The sequence below is a fragment of the Pseudophryne corroboree genome, chromosome 2 (genome assembly GCF_028390025.1).
Source record: "Pseudophryne corroboree isolate aPseCor3 chromosome 2, aPseCor3.hap2, whole genome shotgun sequence".
NCBI lineage: Eukaryota > Metazoa > Chordata > Amphibia > Anura > Myobatrachidae > Pseudophryne > Pseudophryne corroboree.
This window is the reverse complement of record NC_086445.1, coordinates 545423743-545444149: the sequence shown is the minus strand read 5'-3', so window position 1 is coordinate 545444149 and position 20407 is coordinate 545423743. Positions and strand designations below refer to the sequence as shown.

At 43.6% G+C, this 20407-nt stretch overlaps 1 protein-coding gene across 2 annotated transcripts; it reads left to right on the top strand.

The window, feature by feature from the left end:
* Positions 1–547: 547 nt before the first annotated feature.
* Positions 548–19250, top strand: PNRC2 (proline rich nuclear receptor coactivator 2). Of its 2 annotated transcripts, none has more exons than XM_063954308.1 (3): positions 548–801; positions 2331–2517; positions 15164–19250. In XM_063954308.1, exon 3 carries the CDS (start codon positions 15181–15183, stop codon positions 15580–15582), a length of 402 nt encoding a protein of 133 aa, XP_063810378.1. In that variant the 5' UTR covers positions 548–801; positions 2331–2517; positions 15164–15180; the 3' UTR covers positions 15583–19250. The 2 variants fall into 2 exon arrangements, with proteins under 2 accessions (XP_063810378.1, XP_063810377.1); XM_063954307.1 differs by having other exon boundaries at positions 2328–2517.
* The last annotated feature ends 1157 nt before the right edge of the window (positions 19251–20407 follow it).

The following is a 20407-nucleotide window of genomic DNA, read 5'->3' as shown; positions in this document are numbered from 1 at the left end:
CTAGTGTGTGCACTAATGTGAACAATGATTCTGGGTTGTCCTTCTGCTGAGAAAACCAAAATAAATACTATGCAATGTGTTACCATATGCCATTAGCAAGCACACCATGCATGCTGTACAGCAATGACAATTACAGCAGTCTGTTTCTATGAAGTTTTTATATTAGTTTTCCTACTCGGCCTGTTACATTATTCCAACATATTACTATTTCCTATGTTTAACTGATATTTACGCCACCTAGCTGCGGTACCGCCGTCGTACATATTCCCATAGCGCCCTCTCTGTGTAATGGGTTACATAATACATTATCCCAGAACTATATACACTGCTCGTGTTTATGTCTCTCTCCCCAGCCGGATACTGCTGCAGCTGCTGCTGCCCGGGCAGGGCGCTGCTGGGCTGATGACGCCTCCTGTGTTTGGCTTTCCCCCCTCCCCCACCTACAATAACAAGAGAGCAGAGAATGGAAACAGTGGGAGGAGGCGGCGCCGAGCAGAAGTCTTGGTCCGCACTGCAACAGGCTGCACTCGCGGAACAAGGCCTCCCATTGGCTGCCCCGGGGCTAGCCGTCCACTGATTGGCCACGACACGGCTAGGCGGAGACAACGTTCTATGTTATGCTTGGATCGGGGAAGGTCGTGTTCCTAGTCAGACGGGAAGTGAGGGAGATCGGACGCACGGGATCGTCACTCTGACAACGGGGACACTGTGGCTGCTGTGTGCCCGCTTCTGTAACACCACCTGCCCGGTCGCCGCCGAGTGGAGAAGGGCGAGGAGCCAGCTGTGTGTAGAGAAGTCTCGGTAAGTGGGAGAGTACGTTGCCCGGCCCCGCCTCGCTGTGCGCCATGTTGTGTTTGTCTCCTCTGCTGCCCGTCTTTCTTTGTTCACTTCGCCTGCTATAGGGCTGCGCTCCGGGTAGCGCTGGCCTTGCCGAGTCTGGTGTCTGTTACACCTTTACCCCACTCATGTCACTGCATTTTATTAACTTTACAAAACAAATTGGTGTTTTTTTTTTTTTTTTTTTTAACTCCGATTTCAGTAGCAAGTCCAGTGCTTAACACAACAAAAGTGTTTGAATACTTCAAAAGTGTATGTATGTATGTATAAATTATTATTTTTTCCATTTACGTTCTCCCCACCACTTAATAAGAGTTTGTATTGCCAGAACTTGTTTATAAAAGGGCTGTTACTGGAATTAGTTTATGGGAACACTTGTCCTAATCTAACATGCAGAGCAGTGGTGCAAGTAGAAATATTTTCTTATGGGTACTGAGTGATGAAAAATGGGCGTGGTCATGTGTTGAGATGGGGTGTGACCACATGCTGCTAGTGGGAGTGGCTACATGACACTAGCGGCATGGCCACATGACACAGCCCCTTTTTTGGGGGGATTCTGGAGGCAAGGCTAAAAATATATAGTAATGCTTCCAGTATAACAGAAATATATAGTAATGCCTCCTGTGTAATAGAAATATATAGTAATGCCTACAATTTAATAACAATATATAGTAATGCCTCCATTATAACAGGAAAATACAGCCACTGTCACACTCCCAGTAACCCTGACAAAGTGGGAGGAGCAGTCATGCTGCCAAGCACCATGGTCTTGTTGCTTTGTGGCAATGGCAAAGTGTTTGGCAGGTGGTACTGCGTACCCACTGCCAAATTCTTAAGGGTACTCCGTACCCGAGCGTACCCGCATACTTGCACCACTGATGCAGAGAAACCTGTTCTAAACTCGAGTCATCAGGGGAGCCCCGTAGGTCTATGGGGGCACAGGATTGCCGATGTGGCGCTTACATTTTCTGTTTCTTAATTAAATCTACTGTAAGGAACATATTTACTGAGTAATGGATTTGCAAACCCCACATCTTCTGCATGTTTTATTTCCTGCCATATGTGAAAGGGCAATAATACAGGTACATGCACAATCAGGCTCACTTTCTATTACGTATTATTGCTCTCTCAAATCTGGCATACAAAATCTGCAGAAAATCTAAATATATCCCTAAGCCTGCTGTTGTGTAGAAACATGAAGACACAGGGATGTTAAGTTGGATATCTACAAGTTTCTGTAAAATGTTCTTTCTGGTTGTTTTCCCACCCAGCATAGTCTGGATATGCTTTAAGACTGTTTCTATTTTGGTTACAATATGAGAGTATTATAATAGACAGCTTTCGGGTTTGTTTCCCTAAGCATTCTCTTATGTAGCTGCTTTCCCTGTGTGTGTGTGTGTGTGTGTGTGTGTGTGTGTGTGTGTGTGTATATATATATATTACATCACTGCTCCTCCCCTCACGTATCCCTTTGGCTGTGTTTCCATCAGCAGTGCAGACAGAAACTCCAGTCCTCCTCACCACCGCCTGCCGCCTGCTGCCCAGGGGATTCATGTTGGTTTTGGATCTTTACTGGCTCATGCAAACACAATCTTGCAAACTAAAGAGAGGATCACAAAGGACAGTGAGAACCTTGAGATTTGGAAAAGAAGTGAAGGTGTTTGAAGGATCAGCTGAAAGGTAAACAATTATTTTTGTGACTTGTAGGGGGGTACTTACTAACAATTCTTTAATTGTTGCTTTAAGACTTGGCTAAAATCTCTATTTGTAAAACAGTTTTCCTTATTTCTCTAACGTCCTAAGTGGATGCTGGGACTCCGTAAGGACCATGGGGAATAGCGGCTCCGCAGGAGACTGGGCACAAAAGTAAAAGCTTGAACTAGCTGGTGTGCACTGGCTCCTCCCCCTATGACCCTCCTCCAAGCCTCAGTTAGATTTTTGTGCCCGAACGAGAAGGGTGCATGCTAGGTGGCTCTCCTGAGCTGCTTAGAGTAAAAGTTTATTTTAGGTTTTTTATTTTCAGTGAGTCCTGCTGGCAACAGGCTCACTGCATCGTGGGACTAAGGGGAGAAGAAACGAACTCACCTGCGTGCAGAGTGGATTGGGTTTCTTAGGCTACTGGACATTAGCTCCAGAGGGACGATCACAGGTTCAGCCTGGATGGGTCCCGGAGCCGCGCCGCCGGCCCCCTTACAGAGCCAGAAGAACGAAGAGGTCCGGTGAAATCGGCGGCAGAAGACGTTCCTGTCTTCAACTAAGGTAGCGCACAGCACTGCAGCTGTGCGCCATTGCTCTCAGCACACTTCACACTCCGGTCACTGAGGGTGCAGGGCGCTAGGGGGGAGCGCCCTGAGACGCAATAAAAACAGAAATACCTTAGGATGGCAAAAGAAATACATCACATATAGCTCCTGGGCTATATGGATGTATTTAACCCTTGCCAGTTTTCCAGAAAAAAGCGGGAGATAAGGCCGTCGTGAAGGGGCGGAGCCTATCTCCTCAGCACACAAGCGCCATTTTCCCTCACAGTTCCGCTGGAAGGACGGCTCCCTGACTCTCCCCTGCAGTCCCTACAGAATCAGGGTAAAAACGAGAGAGGGGGGGCACTATTGGCAGCTAAATTATAAACAGCAGCTATAAAAGGGAGTAACACTTATATAAGGTTATCTATATATATATATATATATATATATATATATATATATATATATATATATATATATATATATATATATATATATATATATATATATATATATATATATATATATATAGCGCTCTGGTGTGTGCTGGCAAACTCTCCCTCTGTCTCCCCAAAGGGCTAGTGGGGTCCTGTCCTCTATCAGAGCATTCCCTGTGTGTGTGCTGGGTGTCGGTACGATTGTGTCGACATGTATGAGGAGGAAAATGATGTGGAAGCAGAGCAATTGCCTGTATTAGTGATGTCACCCCCTAGGGAGTCGACACCTGACTGGATGGTTGTATTTAAAGAACTACGTGACAATGTCAGCACTTTACAAAAAACTGTTGACGACATGAGACAGCCGACAAATCAATTAGTGCCTGTCCAGGCGTCTCAGACACCGTCAGGGGCGATAAAACGCCCGTTACCTCAGTGGGTCGACCCAGACACGGATACTGAGTCCAGTGTCGACGGTGAGGAGACAAACGTAATGTCCAGTAGGGCCACACGTTACATGATCACGGCAATGAAGGAGGCATTGAACATTTCTGACACTACAAGTACCACAAAGAAGGGTATTATGTGGGGAGTGAAAAAACTACCAGTAGCTTTTCCTGAGTCAGATGAATTAAATGAGGTGTGTGATAAAGCGTGTGTTTCCCCCGATAAAAAAGTGCTAATTTCTAATAAATTATTGGCACTATACCCTTTCCCGCCAGAGGTTAGGGCGCGTTGGGAAACACCCCCTAAAGTAGATAAAGCGCTCACACGTTTATCTAAACAAGTAGCGTTACCGTCTCCTGATACGGCCGCCCTCAAAGACCCAGCGGATAGAAGGCTGGAAAATATCCTGAAGGGTATATACACACATACTGGTGTTATACTGCGACCAGCAATCGCATCAGCCTGGATGTGCAGTGCTGGAGTGGCGTGGTCGGATTCCCTGACTGAAAATATTGATACCCTGGATAGGGACAGTATATTACTAACTATAGAGCATTTGAAGGATGCATTACTATATATGCGTGATGCACAGAGGGATATTTGCACCCTGGCATCAAGAGTGAGTGCTATGTCCATTTCTGCCAGAAGAGCGTTATGGATGCGACAGTGGTCAGGGGATGCGGATTCCAAACGACATATGGAAGTATTGCCGTTTAAAGGAGAGGAGTTATTTGGGGCCGGTCTATCGGACCTGGTGGCAACGGCCGGAAAGTCCACCTTTTTACCCCAGGTCACCTCTCAGCAGAAAAAGACACCGTCTTTTCAAACTCAGTCCTTTCGTTCCCATAAGTACAGGCGGGCAAAAGGCCACTCATTTCTGCCCCGGGGCAGAGGAAGAGGAAAAAGACTGCACCAGGCAGCCTCTTCCCAGGAGCAGAAGCCCTCCTCTGCTTCTGCCAAGTCTTCAGCATGACGCTGGGGCTTTACAAGCGGACTCGGACACGGTGGGGGCCCGTCTCAAGAATTTCAACGCGCAGTGGGCTCACTCGCAAGTGGACCCCTGGATTCTGCAGGTAGTATCACAGGGGTACAAACTGGAATTCGAGACGTCTCCCCCTCGCCGGTTCCTGAAGTCTGCTCTACCAAAGTCTCCCTCCGACAGGGAGGCAGTTTTGGAAGCCATTCACAAGCTGTATTCCCAGCAGGTGATAATCAAGGTACCTCTCCTACAACAGGGAAAGGGGTATTATTCCACACTGTTTGTGGTACCGAAGCCGGACGGCTCGGTGAGACCAATTTTAAATCTAAAATCCTTGAACACTTACATAAAGAGGTTCAAATTCAAGATGGAGTCACTCAGAGCAGTGATAGCAAACCTGGAAGAAGGGGACTATATGGTGTCTCTGGACATCAAAGATGCTTATCTCCACGTCCCAATCTACCCTTCTCACCAAGGGTACCTCAGGTTTGTAGTACAAAACTGTCATCAGTTTCAGACGCTGCCGTTTGGGTTGTCCACGGCACCTCGGGTCTTTACCAAGGTAATGGCCGAAATGATGATTCTTCTTCGAAGAAAAGGCGTTTTAATTATCCCTTACTTGGACGATCTCCTGATAAGGGCAAGGTCCAGGGAACAGTTAGAAGTCGGAGTAGCACTATCTCAGTTAGTGTTACGTCCGCACGGGTGGATCCTAAATATTCCAAAATCGCAGCTGATTCCAACGACACGTCTCCTGTTCCTAGGAATGATTCTGGACACAGTCCAGAAAAAGGTGTTTCTCCCAGAGGAGAAGGCCAGGGAGTTATCCGAGCTAGTCAGGAATCTCATAAAACCAGGCCAGGTGTCAGTGCATCAGTGCACGAGGGTCCTGGGAAAAATGGTGACTTCTTACGAAGCGATTCCATTTGGAAGATTCCATGCAAGAACGTTTCAGTGGGATCTTCTGGACAAATGGTCCGGATCGCATCTTCAGATGCATCAGCGGATAACCCTGTCGCCAAGGACAAGGGTGTCTCTTCTGTGGTGGCTGCAGAGTGCTCATCTACTAGAGGGCCGCAGATTCGGCATTCAGGATTGGATCCTGGTGACCACAGATGCCAGCCTGAGAGGCTGGGGAGCAGTCACACAGGGACAAAATTTCCAGGGCTTGTGGTCAAGCATGGAAACATCTCTTCATATAAACATTCTGGAATTAAGGGCCATTTACAATGCCCTAAGTCAAGCAAAACGCCTGCTTCAGGGTCAGGCGGTATTGATCCAATCGGACAACATCACGTCAGTCGCCCACGTAAACAGACGGGGCGGCACGAGAAGCAGGAGGGCGATGGCAGAAGCTGCAAGGATTCTTCGCTGGGCGGAGAATCATGTGATAGCACTGTCAGCAGTGTTCATTCCGGGAGTGGACAACTGGGAAGCGGACTTCCTCAGCAGACACGACCTTCACCCGGGGGAGTGGGGACTTCATCCAGAAGTCTTCCAAGAGATGGTAAACCGTTGGGAAAAACCAAAGGTGGACATGATGGCGTCCCGTCTCAACAAAAAACTAGACAGATATTGCGCCAGGTCAAGGGACCCTCAGGCAATAGCGGTGGACGCTCTGGTGACACCGTGGGTGTACCAGTCAGTGTATGTGTTCCCTCCTCTGCCTCTCATACCAAAAGTACTGAGAATCATAAAAAGGAGAGGAGTAAGAACTATACTCGTGGTTCCGGATTGGCCAAGAAGGACTTGGTACCCGGAACTTCAAGAGATGCTCACGGAGGACCCGTGGCCTCTACCTCTAAGAAAGGACCTGCTCCAGCAGGGACCTTGTCTGTTCCAAGACTTACCGCGGCTGCGTTTGACGGCATGGCGGTTGAACGCCGGATCCTGAAGGAAAAAGGCATTCCAGAAGAAGTCATCCCTACCCTGATAAAGGCCAGGAAGGATGTAACCGCAAAACATTATCACCGCATTTGGCGAAAATATGTTGCGTGGTGTGAGGCCAAAGAGGCCCCTACAGAGGAATTTCAACTGGGTCGCTTCCTACATTTCCTGCAAACAGGACTGTCTATGGGCCTAAAATTAGGGTCCATTAAGGTTCAAATTTCGGCCCTGTCGATTTTCTTCCAAAAAGAACTGGCTTCAGTACCTGAAGTCCAGACGTTTGTCAAAGGGGTACTGCATATACAGCCTCCTTTTGTGCCCCCGGTGGCACCTTGGGATCTCAATGTGGTTTTGGGGTTCCTAAAATCACATTGGTTTGAACCACTCACCACTGTGGAATTAAAATATCTCACATGGAAGGTGGTAATGCTGTTAGCCCTGGCTTCAGCCAGGCGTGTCTCAGAATTGGCGGCTTTATCTTATAAAAGCCCTTACCTGATTTTTCACACGGATAGGGCAGAATTGAGGACTCGTCCTCAATTTCTCCCAAAGGTGGTTTCAGCGTTTCACGTGAACCAGCCTATTGTGGTGCCTGCGGCTACTAGGGACTTGGAGGACTCCAAGTTACTGGACGTAGTCAGGGCCCTCAAAATATATATTTCCAGGACGGCTGGAGTCAGGAAATCTGACTCGCTGTTTATCCTGTATGCACCCAACAAGCTGGGTGCTCCTGCTTCTAAGCAGACGATTGCTCGTTGGATTTGTAGTACAATTCAGCTTGCGCATTCTGTGGCAGGCCTGCCACAGCCAAAATCTGTAAAAGCCCATTCCACAAGGAAGGTGGGCTCATCTTGGGCGGCTGCCCGAGGGGTCTCGGCTTTACAACTTTGCCGAGCAGCTACTTGGTCAGGGGCAAACACGTTTGCTAAATTCTACAAATTTGATACCCTGGCTGAGGAGGACCTGGAGTTCTCTCATTCGGTGCTGCAGAGTCATCCGCACTCTCCCGCCCGTTTGGGAGCTTTGGTATAATCCCCATGGTCCTTACGGAGTCCCAGCATCCACTTAGGACGTTAGAGAAAATAAGAATTTACTTACCGATAATTCTATTTCTCATAGTCCGTAGTGGATGCTGGGCGCCCATCCCAAGTGCGGATTGTCTGCAATACTTGTATATAGTTATTGTTACAAAATTCGGGTTATTATTGTTGAGCCATCTTTTCAGAGGCTCCTTCGTTTATCATACTGTTAACTGGGTTCAGATCACAGGTTGTACGGTGTGATTGGTGTGGCTGGTATGAGTCTTACCCGGAATTCAATATCCTTCCTTATTATGTACGCTCGTCCGGGCACAGTATCCTAACTGAGGCTTGGAGGAGGGTCATAGGGGGAGGAGCCAGTGCACACCAGCTAGTTCAAGCTTTTACTTTTGTGCCCAGTCTCCTGCGGAGCCGCTATTCCCCATGGTCCTTACGGAGTCCCAGCATCCACTACGGACTATGAGAAATAGAATTATCGGTAAGTAAATTCTTATTTTGTCTGTACAACAGTGACGATTATCAGTTTTATTTTTTTTTCACTGTCAAGTCTGTATTGTAAATATTAGAACCACTGTAAATACACTTGCTAGCATTGTATCATGCTACCTGCTTTACAGTTTTGTATTGTGAATTAGAAATCTGCTTCCTTTCTCATTTTATTTGTCTAAGCTAAATAGGGTAGAATTCAATTGATTATCGCACCCAATCTCCTGTATGAAGTGGCGGGAGATCGATTGGGCAATATTCAATTGAGTCCCGTTATCGCACCCATGGAAATGCTGGGCTTGATTGCAAAAAGGGCCGTATGGGTGCCCAAACTGGTTACTTCTCATGCAGACGCCGGCAGCCATTCGTGCCCAAATGGAGCTACAATTGAATAGCTCCGCTTGGGCTCCATCTACTGGCTGCCGGCAGAACAATATTTGAATATTGCCCCTTGTCTTTAAGTGCTTACTGAGGCATACTGCAGTTCTTTTGATCTTTGGACCTATAGCTTACATTGCAAATGACTAGAACACTAGTACTAGAACAGTATCTGGATGGAAGGTCTACATGAGTTTTTTTTTTTTTTTTTTGGTTACAATATTTTTATTAACCTTTTCATACTTTACCATTCACGTGGACTACGATAGGGAATAGTAACCTGTGCCGAGCACAGCGGTAGCAAAGCTAGGCACCTTTCCCACAGCCATGCAAGGGAATTACTGATTAGTAAAAGAAAACAAATACTGAGCAACATCCTCAAACAGGTAATTTCAGCTTTAAACTTGTCATTTATTTTGTACGCTCTGGACATGGCTACTAATAACAAATGCACAGACACAATTCTTAAAGCTATGTCTGCAAATGCTAGGAGCTTAGGAGACAAAATTCCAGAGCTAATTGCGATAATGACCAGGGATAACCTGGATTTTGTGGCAATTAGAGAGTCTTGGTGCAATGAGAATCATGACTGGGACATAGCTATACCAGGATACAATTTATTTAGGAAGGATAGAATAGGAAGAATAGGAGGAGGGGTAACAATGTATGTGGGAAAAAAAGCATAAATGCTACTTTAATACAAAATATTGAAGCCAAAACTGAGGCCCTTTGGGTCACCATAGAAACTGGGAAGAAGGACATTATTCGCATTGGGGTGATCTATAGACCACCAGGCCAGGGGCAGGATTTGGACAGGAACCTATTGTTGGACATCTCTAAAATGGCTTTAAAGGGAGAAGTCATAATCATGGGAGACTTTAATTTACCTGATGTAAATTGGGAGGGGTCTTTTGCAAGTTCAGCTACAAGTGGCAAATTTCTACATTCCTTACAGGGAGCATCTCTCAAGCAATTGGTGAGGGAGCCCACTCGCAAAGACTCAATATTAGATCTAATACTTACAAATGGTGATAGGATATCTGATATATATATATGTGGGTGAGCACCTGAGATCCAGTGATCATCAAGCAGTATGGTTTAGTATAAAGACCGGATCCAACTCCTGTCACACAAAAACAAAGGTGTTGGATTTTAGAAATGCTGACTTTGCAAAAATGGGGAGATGTTTAAGTGATTCATTGGTAGACTGGAGGAACTTGGAAGGAGTGCAGGAGAGGTGGAAAAAACTGAAAAGTGCAATACTAAGTGCAACAGACCTTTGTATCAAAATGGTTAGGAAAAGCACCAGGAAAAGGAAGCCAGTGTGGTTCACAAAAGAAGTATCAACTAGTGTGAAAACAAAAAAGATGGCTTTTAGGAAATACAAACAGACTCAAAATAATAACGACAAAGAGGTGTATCTGGACAGACGGAAGGATGCTAAGAAAGTGATCAGACGTGCAAAGGCAGAAGCTGAGGAGAAAATGGCCCAGTCAGTAGATAAAGGGGGCAAAACTTTTTTTATAAGTGAAAGGAGAAAATCAAATGGAGGAATAATAAGACTTAAGACAGAGAGTGAGCATTTGGTGGAGGGGGACATGGCAATAGCAGATCACCTAAATTATTTTTGCTCAGTATTTACTACAGAAGAAGGGATGGGGCCACAGTTAAGTTGCAAGGACATTCATAAAAATAAGGTAGATGAAAATACATTTACAGAGGAGAAGGTCCTAACAGAACTTTCAAAATTAAAAGTGGATAAATCAATGGGACCAAATGGGATACACCCAAGGATACTCAGAGCTTAAAGATGTGCTGGTTACACCGTTAACAGAATTATTTAACCAGTCACTAAATACAGGTGCTATTCCAGAGGACTGGAAAAGAGCAAATGTAGTTCCACTGCACAAAAGTGGAAGCAAGGAAGAAGCAAGTAACTACAGACCAGTAAGCCTTACATCAGTAGTAGGGAAAGTAATGGAAAAACTATTAAAAGAAAGAGTAGTGGAATATCTTAAATCAAACAACTTGCAGGATCCAAAACAGCATGGATTTACTGGTGGGAGATCATGCCAAACAAATCTTAATGACTTTTTTTGACTCTGTGATGAAAATAATAGATCAAGGGGGGATTATTAATTAGTTAAATGGATAAGAACCTGGTTACAGGATAGGAAACAGACAGTTGTAGTCAATGGAGTGCAATCTATGGAGGGAAATGTTACCAGTGGAGTACCCCAGGGATCTGTACTTTGTCCAGTTCTCTTTAATATCTTTGTTGGTGACATTGCAGATGGTATTGAAGGGAAGATATGCCTTTTTGCAGATGATATAAAGATATGCAACAGGGTAGACACACCGGGAGGGGTAAAACAAATGATAAATGACCTAGGTAGGCTTGAGAAATGGTCAAGAATGTGGCAACTACAGTTTAATGCTAAAAAATGCAAAATCATGCACTTGGGTCTCAAAAACCCAAAGGCTAAATATAGTATCAAGGGTACTATAATGGAAACTACTGAGGAGGAAAGAGATTTAGGAGTCACTATTTCAAGTGACTTGAAGGCAGGAAAGCTATGCAACAAAGCAATGAGAGAGGCAAGTCAGATGCTTGGTTGCATAGGGAGAGGAATCAGTAGCAGGAAAAAAGTGATAATGCCACTGTATAGGTCATTGGTACTACCCCATCTGGAATACGGTGTCCAGTTCTGGAGACCCTATCTCCAGAAGGATATAAATACATTAGAGTGTACAAAGGAGGGCAACTAAAATGGTGCATGGCCTACATCACAAAACTTATCCGGAAAGGCTATAAGATCTTAACATGTATAGTTTGGAGGAGAGAAGGGAAAGGGGGGACATGATAGAAACTTTCAAATATATCAAGGGTCTTAACAAAGTTCAGGAGGGAAACATTCTTCAAAGGAAAAGAAGTATTAGAACTCGAGAGCATACATTGAGACTGGAGGGGGGGGGGGGTTCAGGGGAAATTTAAGGAAAAATTACTTCACAGAAAGGGTAGTGGATAAGTGGAATAGCCTCCCATCAGAGGTGGTAGAGGCTAAGACTGTAGGGCAATTTAAACATGCTTGGGACAGGCATATGAATATCCTTACAAAGAATTAAGGTTAAAAAAGGGTTGAGATTGCCTAAAGGATAAAATAAAAAGGGGGCAGACTAGATGGGCCAAGTGGTTCTTATCTGCTGTCAAATTCTATGTTTCTATGACGTGGTTCCTGGTTATGTTCAAAAGAACACCAAGAACATTATGAAACAACTTGTCTACCTTTTTCCCTTGTTGACCTTTTCCATGTTTACCTATTGACTGCCTACCTTATCCAGGTTGACCCATTGATCCATAACCACTAGAACACTATTTGTTTTTTGGTTAGATGACTTGCAGTTATGGTAACCAGTGACAGTACATAAATAGGTATATGCAATTGCGGTCGAATTCCCGAAATTGTCGAAAAACTGGATTTTTTCGCCAAAAAAAAAAAATCGACAATGCAATTCAGTACTTTCCGTCAAAAAAAGGACTTTCAAAATTCGACTTTTTGAAATTTGACATTTGTCAAATTCGACATTTCTGCAATGGTACAAATGCAGCAATTCGCCAAAAGTATATTCAATTGAAGTTTGGAAATTCAACAGTGCTTTTAGACAGTAAATTCGTCATTTTCAATCCGCCACACTTTGGTGGGGGAATCTAATAAAAAAAATGTAAAACATGTATTTTTTAGTGATGAGCGAGGTTCGGTTTTACTCGGTTCTCAAAACGGCATCTTATTGGCTATCCAAAACACGTGACATCCGTGAGCCAATAAGATGCCGTTTTGAGAACCGAGTAAAACCGAACCCGCTCATCACTAGTATTTTTTGGTGTGTTTTTTTTTTTTTTTTTTTTTTATTGGTAATAGCATATCTATTTATATTAGAAGGGATTAGGTAATTGGTTTGTCTATTTTGGAGGCACAAGTATTTATATATTTTTAAAAATATTATTTTTTTATTTTTAAATGGAATGGTAAAATCCCGGGAAAAAAATGGCGTGGGGTCCCCCCCCTCCAAAGCATAACCAGCCTCGGGCTCTTCGAGCTGGTCCTGGTTCTAAAAATCCGGGGGGGAAAATGACAGGGGATCCCCCGTATTTTTAAAACCAGCACCGGGCTCTACGCCTGGTGCAAAAAATATGGGGGACAAAAAGCGTAGGGGTCCCCCGTATTTTTTACACCAGCATCTGGCTCCACTAGCTGGACAGATAATGCCACAGCTGGGGGTCACTTTTATACAGCGCCCTGCGGCCGTGGCATTAAATACCCAACTAGTCAACCCTGGCCCCAGTCACCCTGGGGGAGTGGGGACCCCTTCAATCTAGGGGTCCGTCCCCCCAGCCACCCAAGGGCCAGGGGTGAAGCCCGAGGCTGTGGATGGGGGGCTGATAGCCTTGAGAAATTTGAAAGAATATTGTTTTTTCCAGTAGGAAAACAAGTCCCCGCAAGCTGGTACTTGGAGAACCACAGGTACCAGCATGCGGGAGAAAAACGGGCCCGCTGGTACCTGTAGTTCTACTGAAAAAAAAATACCCAAATAAAAACAGGACACGCACACCGTGATGGTAAAACTTTATTACACACATGTCGACACACACATACTCACCTATGTTCACACGCCGACCTCTGTCCACTTGTCCAAGTAGAATCCACGTGTACCTGTGAATAAAATTATACTCGCCTGATCCAGTGTCCAGGTTATAATCCACGTACTTGGCAAAAAAAAAACCGAACACCCGGACCAAACGGACTGAAAGGGGTCCCATGTTTACACATGGGACCCCTTTCCACGAATGCCGGGACCCCACGTGACTGCTGTCACAGAAGGTCCCTTCAGCCAATCAGGAAGCGCTACTTTGTGGCACTCGCCTGATTGGCTGTATGCGCGTCTGCTGTCAGACAGCGCATCGCACAGCTCCCTCCATTAGTTTCAATGGTGGGAACTTTGCGGGTAGCAGTGGGGTTACCCGCGGTCAGCCGCTGACCGTGGGTGACCTCACCGCTGACGCAAAGTTCCCACCATTGAATATAATGGAGAGGCTTTGCAATGCGCTGTCTGACAGCTCAGACGCGCATAGCCAATCAGCAGAGTGCCAGGACGTTGCGCTTGCTGATTGGCTGAAGAGACCTTTCTGTGACAGCAGTCACGGGGGGGTCTCTGCATTCGGGGAAAGGGGTCCCATGTGTAAACATGGGACCCCTTTCAGTCCGTTTGGTTCGGGTGTTCGTTTTTTTTTTTTTTTTTTTTTTTGCTAAGTACGAGGATTATTTTAAAAGATCCGGACACTGGATTGAGGCGAGTATAATTTTTTTTCACAGGTACCCCGGATTCTTCAGTGACGAGGGGGGCGTGGCAGTCAGCGGGTCAACATAGGTAAGTATGTATGCGTCGGCATGTATGAAATAAAGTTTTACTTTCACGGTGTCTCCTGTTTTTATTTGGGTATTTTTTTCCCAGTAGAACTACAGGTACCAGCGGGCCCGTTTTTCTCCCGCATGCTGGTACTTGTGGTTCTCCAAGTACCAGCTTGCGGGGGAGGCTTGCTGGAACTTGTAGTAGTAGTAGTAGTCGTAGTAGTAGTAGTAGTACTACTAGTACTACTACTGGAAAAAATATATTCTTTAAAATTTATCAAGGCTATCAGCCCCCCATCCGCAGCCCTTGGATGGGAGGGACAGCCTCGGGCTTCACCCCTGGCCCTTGGGTGACGGGGGGGGGGGCCTTAATTGAAGGGGTCCCCACTCCCCCAGGGTACCCCGGCCAGGGGTGACTAGTTGGGTATTTAATGCCACGGCCGCAGGGCGCTGTATAAAAGTGACCCCCCCGGCTGTGGCATTATCTGTCCAGCTAGTGGAGCCCGATGCTGGTGTAAAAAATACGGGGGACCCCTACGCTTTTTGTCCCCCGTATTTTTTTGCACCAGGCGCAGAGCCCGGTGCTGGTTTTAAAAATACGGGGATCCCCTGTCATTTCCCCCCCCCCCCCCCCCCCCCGGATTTTTAGAACCAGGACCATCTCGAAGAGCCCGAGGCTGGTTATGCTTTGGAGGGGGGACCCCACGCAATTTTTTTCCGGGTTTTTTAAAAATCGGATCAAAATCCGTCAAATCGGCCATTTTTCGACAGCGGGACTGTCGAATCCATTTTTTATTGAATATGGTAAATTTCGGCACCCACTTGCCGGAATTCGACGGTCGAATTGTGTCGAATTAAAAAACTGGCTAATTGCATATACCCCATAATCTGTTATTTAGAACCTGTGTAGTTTATTGTCGTATCAGCTCCATTAAAGTAGGAATGGGTTTGAGAAGTTTGTTTTTTATTAATAACTGATTATCTTTGCTTTGCATATTAAATTCTCTACTTTTTGTTTAAGGTGACATAAAATTGAAGATGGGTGGAGGTGAGAGATATAACATTCCTGTTCAGCAGCATAGACATGGTCTCAGTAAACAGAGTTGGCAAAAATTATTAGAGCGGAATAATCAGAAGATAAACACTTGTCATGCTAAAGACAGAGGTCGTGGTCCATCGGGTCTAGCATGGCAGGCCATGCAGAACAGAGCAAACAAGAATCGATCCTCAAACCAGAACTGGAATTCTGGTTTCCCTGGATCCAACAACCTCTTCAACTGTCAGGATAACCAGAATTATGCTGGTGCCAAATTCAGTGAGCCACCATTACCAAGTGTTCTTCCAAAACCACCAAGCCATTGGGTACATCTGTCATGTAGTCCTGCCGAAAAGGAATTGATGTCCTTCCAGCTCAAAACACTGCTGAAGGTCCAGGCCTGAGCAGTATGGGCATGTTAACAGAGCATTTACAGATAATTTAAGAGCTGCAAGTTGAAGACTCACTCTAACTTTTTTTTTCTTTTTCTTTAATCTTTATGCAGTAAGGCACATAAACCAATATGGGACTGGATTCCTCTACCTAAAATAACTCGGGAGTTAGACTGTCCTAATGTTTGGAGAAACTTCTGTGAAGACTCCTGCATTGGAAGCACTTATTCACAGCATGAATTGTGCATATCACACTGTATTTCTTTGGTGTCACCACCTACCCAAATTAAGTTTGTTAAATACTTTGCACTTGAGTTTAAATGGAGAAGGCATTGAAAGCTGGTTTGGAGTAAGGAGCTTCTTCCAGCTAGCCTTTACATATGGTTTTTTTATATATAGCTTCTATTTTGGCCAACTTGTTTGCTTTACTGTAACATAGCTTGAGTAGCAGTCTTGCCTATTTCCCCATATTTGAATCCTTTCACATTAGAAGTTAAAATCTTCAAAGCACTAATCTGCTCCTTGATGCCACAAAAGCTTCCCCCCCCCCCCCTTTTTTTTTTTTTTTTTTGTGGAGGCTTGATGGGTGGGCATGCATTAGTGTCAGTCTGATCCTCCCCACACTGGTTTAATTATCGTATAGAAATATTTGAAATAGTGTGCCAATTAAATTGCATGTTTGCACTGCCAAATATTACATTGGCTGAACTTGTGGCCTTCAGCAGACTACTTTGCCACCACTTAAATAGCCCTTCTGAATTGGTAGTATGTTCAATTTGTCATTTCTAACAAAATTAATTGTATACTGGCACAGGATTGTGCTGGTTTCCCTTTAACTTGACAGTTTTACTGTAGTTTACTGTACAGTTTAGGTTTCTCCTTATGCCACCTTCGAGTTCTATCCGATTCCTAGCACTCAGATATGTCTCCATCAGGGACTGGGTGCTCCATAGTTCTTATGACTGAAGAAAGTGGTTGATTCTAAAGCTATTTTTCATAACGTGGCTATTGAAAATGCAAGATTTTGCCTCTACAATTTGGCAATTTTGGCAGTGCACCTATGTATGGTAGCATTGCTTTTGCACAGTGTATTATTATTATTTTTTTAACTATAAGAGTGAGATGGCAACTCTTCAACCGGCTGCTCTTTTATTTGTCTTCAAGCTAGCATGTAATCAATGGAACCTTTGAGTTCTGTAAATACTTGTAAAAGTTGTAGCATATGTAAATGGATGCAGGAAATCCTGCACAAAGTATTTTTTAGTACAAAACTGCTGAATGTAGTCATGCAAAAGCTGTGACTTCACATGACTATTTTGTTAAAATAAAACACATACATGTATGTGTGGGTGTAGCCTTTGCACAAAGTGCCAGTATAAATATGTACACGTTCTCGTGTTATCAGTTGTAACTGGTTCAGTAGTGGGATTGGTGCAAATGAAACATTTTAATGATGCTTTTATATATAAACTTAAAAAAAAAGAAGAGGAAAAAAAAGCTGCTGAAATCTGAGAACACATTGTTTTTGCATAAATAGATGTATTTTTGATATTTTTACAGTCCGAGTACTCCCACTACTTGGTCTAATTGTGAAAATGTAAATAGATATAACCTGGTATAGTAATTGGAGTATGTACAGTATGTGAAATGTTGTGCAGTTGGCATAAATTAGAACTGTATTGCACTGTATAGGCCTTCATTCCATGGCAGTATTCCAAATCCATGTTCAAATGGATGCATATTGTAGGTGGAATAATGACAAGCCCAAACTGACTGCTATAGTACTTTCAACAACAGCCTTACCTCTGCCATCTTGGATTCCTGTTTTCAAGAGACTGAACACTCATTCCTATCACTGCTTATCTAAAATGGATAGCCTCCTTTCCCAAAAGACTTTGAATTCATTAATAGTGACTACGCTCATTCATGTAAATCATGATCTGTGAATTGTCCTGTACATTTGTCAAACCATGTCATAATCCATGTATGTCCACAAGTGTTACTTTAAGAATATTCATCATCTGAAGACTATCTTTGTTACAAAGGCTTTTGTAACTTGTTTACACAAGTGGGTTGCAGTAGTACCTATTTGAAAGAAAAAAAAAACATCTCTATGCTCTTAATTATAGGTGTGTTCTGAGAATACCTTGTGAAATGTACATTACAGATGTTTGAAAGTAGTATATTGGCTTGTATACATGCGTCTTTTTGAATGTTCTATGCAGATTTTCAATGTTTAAACTGAATGCAAAATGTGCTTGCAGGTGCTTTTGTAATTTGACAGCTTTCCTTCAGGTATAGTCTATAATCTGTGCTCCCAGTAGAGATGGAAGGTGCATCATGACATTTTATATATTATATAATTTGTTTTCATTTAAAGCTGCACCAGTGCCCAAGAAAAGATGTTACGAAGGTGCAACACCTCCTCCTTTGGACTAATTACATGTCATAATCTCTCACCCGGGTCTAGAAGTGAAAGCAAAGTCCCTGGTGTCTGCTTTGTGCAGCCGGTTATTTCGGAGTGCTTTGGTTCCTCTTACAGAGCTGTGCGATTGTGACTTGTGATTGGGCCTCCTGCTCACACACCCCATCCAGCACAGTGTAAAGCTGCTGAATTACAATACTTTCTATTACAAACTGGCAGCTCACTGGTGGGTTTTTTACATATTTTAAAAGTTGCACCCATTATTAATAACACAAGTGCAGCAATACTGAACATGGGAACTTTTAAAGAAAATAGGCAACCAAAAATTACTCGTGTAAACAAGCCAATAATTATTAGCCCTCTGTATGAGCTCATGTTCCAGATGGTCTTTACAATCTGATAAAAATAAAATATTTTAAATGGAAATGCATTATGGGAGAAGTAGTAGTTGCTAAGCTTTACTTGCAATGTTTGGATTGCTGATTTCTGTTAAACTTGGCCCACTAAAAAAATATCTATGCATTAATTCGCGTCAGGGTTCCCTCACTTTACATTTGAGTTAGCCATGGTGCCTACATAGCTGTGTAGGAGCACTACACTTGTGAACATTCCATGAGTTTCTGTGGATGCACTCCTTTTGCCACTTTAAAATGCTCACCTTAAAGTGTTTACTACAGACCATGTATAATCCTGTAGACGGCTGTCTATTTGGCATCCGTAATTGAACACGAAAACTGAATGTGACAAAACTAGTGTGGCACACTTAAGGTAGATCCCTCGCCATAGTACATGTTAAGGAAATCATGCTTACATGTGAAGGGCATATTTATGGTTGTTTTGTACCATTTGCAGTGTAATCGGGTGATCATTTCCATTTAAAATTGTTCTGACAATGTACTGATACATATATTTTTTTTCTTGAAGTATTTCTTTTGGCAAGCATTTCTTGAATACTGCTGTGCTGTATTCATTTGTTAAACTGTATGAAACTGTTCACAATGTGATATGTATGTAAATCCATCTATTTATACACAAAGAATGTGTCAGCAGCACTTAATGGCTACAGATCTGAGAATTATGGAGTTAAAAAAAAAAAAAATTTCAATTGGTATTTTCTGATAGTTCCCAACTCTCCATAATAAAGTCACAGAAAAAATGTCCAAAATGGATTGGCTTAAATAAATTTTATGAAGTCTAACGTGTTTTAACACGCTTAATGTGAATCAAAAATAAAATTAATCTTTAACCCCCCCAATAGAGTGTTTGCTGTCCTTTTAACAGTGTTTTTGTTTATTCAAAATTTGTAGATCTGTTTGGTTTACTACCTTGATATTGTATTTGTTATCTAGCAGGGTAGAAGCAGTGCGGTCTTGAAGTTCTAATCCTTCTGGTTCTCCTCGTGGGTGGGGTATTTTAAAACCTAAACATACAGGAGATGTATATTTAAAACATAAACACAGATGTTTCCAGAAAAATACAGGAGATGGATTTACAGAGGTTCACTGGAAAGAACAGCATATGAAGTCTTTCAAAGTCAAGTGGAAAAAATAGTTCTAGTAAATATTCTAATATCAGGAGTTCTCTAAAGTTGACATGAGGCCAACAAACATTGCTACACTAAATTGGATGCTTTTGCATGTGCTTGAAAAGGGGGGGGGAGGGGGGGGGGGGGGGGTGACCCAATCTTCATGTTTCTTGGATGCTGAGAGTAACTACAGATATGTTGGGTTGCCCAAAGCCTTCCCCCTCACTGGATAGATGCTGTATGCATGGCATCTATTCACCGGTAGTGATTGTGAACCACAACTTTTCCCACCTGTGGGACACTGCGACCTTCGAGTGGGGACAGTAGAGGGCAGGATGCATTTTATTGATTTAAAACGGGCAAGATGTAGCGCCCACTGAAACAGTCTATAGCATGAAGGACAGGGTTGCCAAATCTGGTGTTTTTAACATGTTTAATTTCCCCAACTGATCTCCAGTCTGTGGCAGAATGGGTTATCAGGCTGCCTGCTGTATAGGGAGGGGGAGAAAATTGGCGAAACTCAATTGTTTGTGAACCATGCAGTCATTTATGTAGTGCTCTTACTCCCATAGGGCTCAAAGTGCTTTACAGGGGTCAAGGACATGGCATATGGTACAAAGGATCTAGCATTACAGCAAGTAGAAAATAAACACACAAACAATAAAAGGAACCAATAGAACCCAATAGGTGTAATGCACTGCTGGAGCGCTCATTTTGGGTAATAACTTCCATGGGTTGTATATTCCACCCACAAAAAGGTACTAGGTGCGGCAGTCGTGTTGTGTGCACTACATAGGATTACCCTGGGTGGAATAGGTCATGCCTAGAAAAGATTACACAATGTGGGGTTGTAGTTGCTAAGGATAGTGTCCCAACGTATCAGTCAG

Excerpts from the sequence above, each read along its gene's own strand:
- PNRC2 (XM_063954308.1), top strand. The coding sequence starts at position 15,181 with ATGGGTGGAGGTGAGAGATATAACATTCCTGTTCAGCAGCATAGACAT.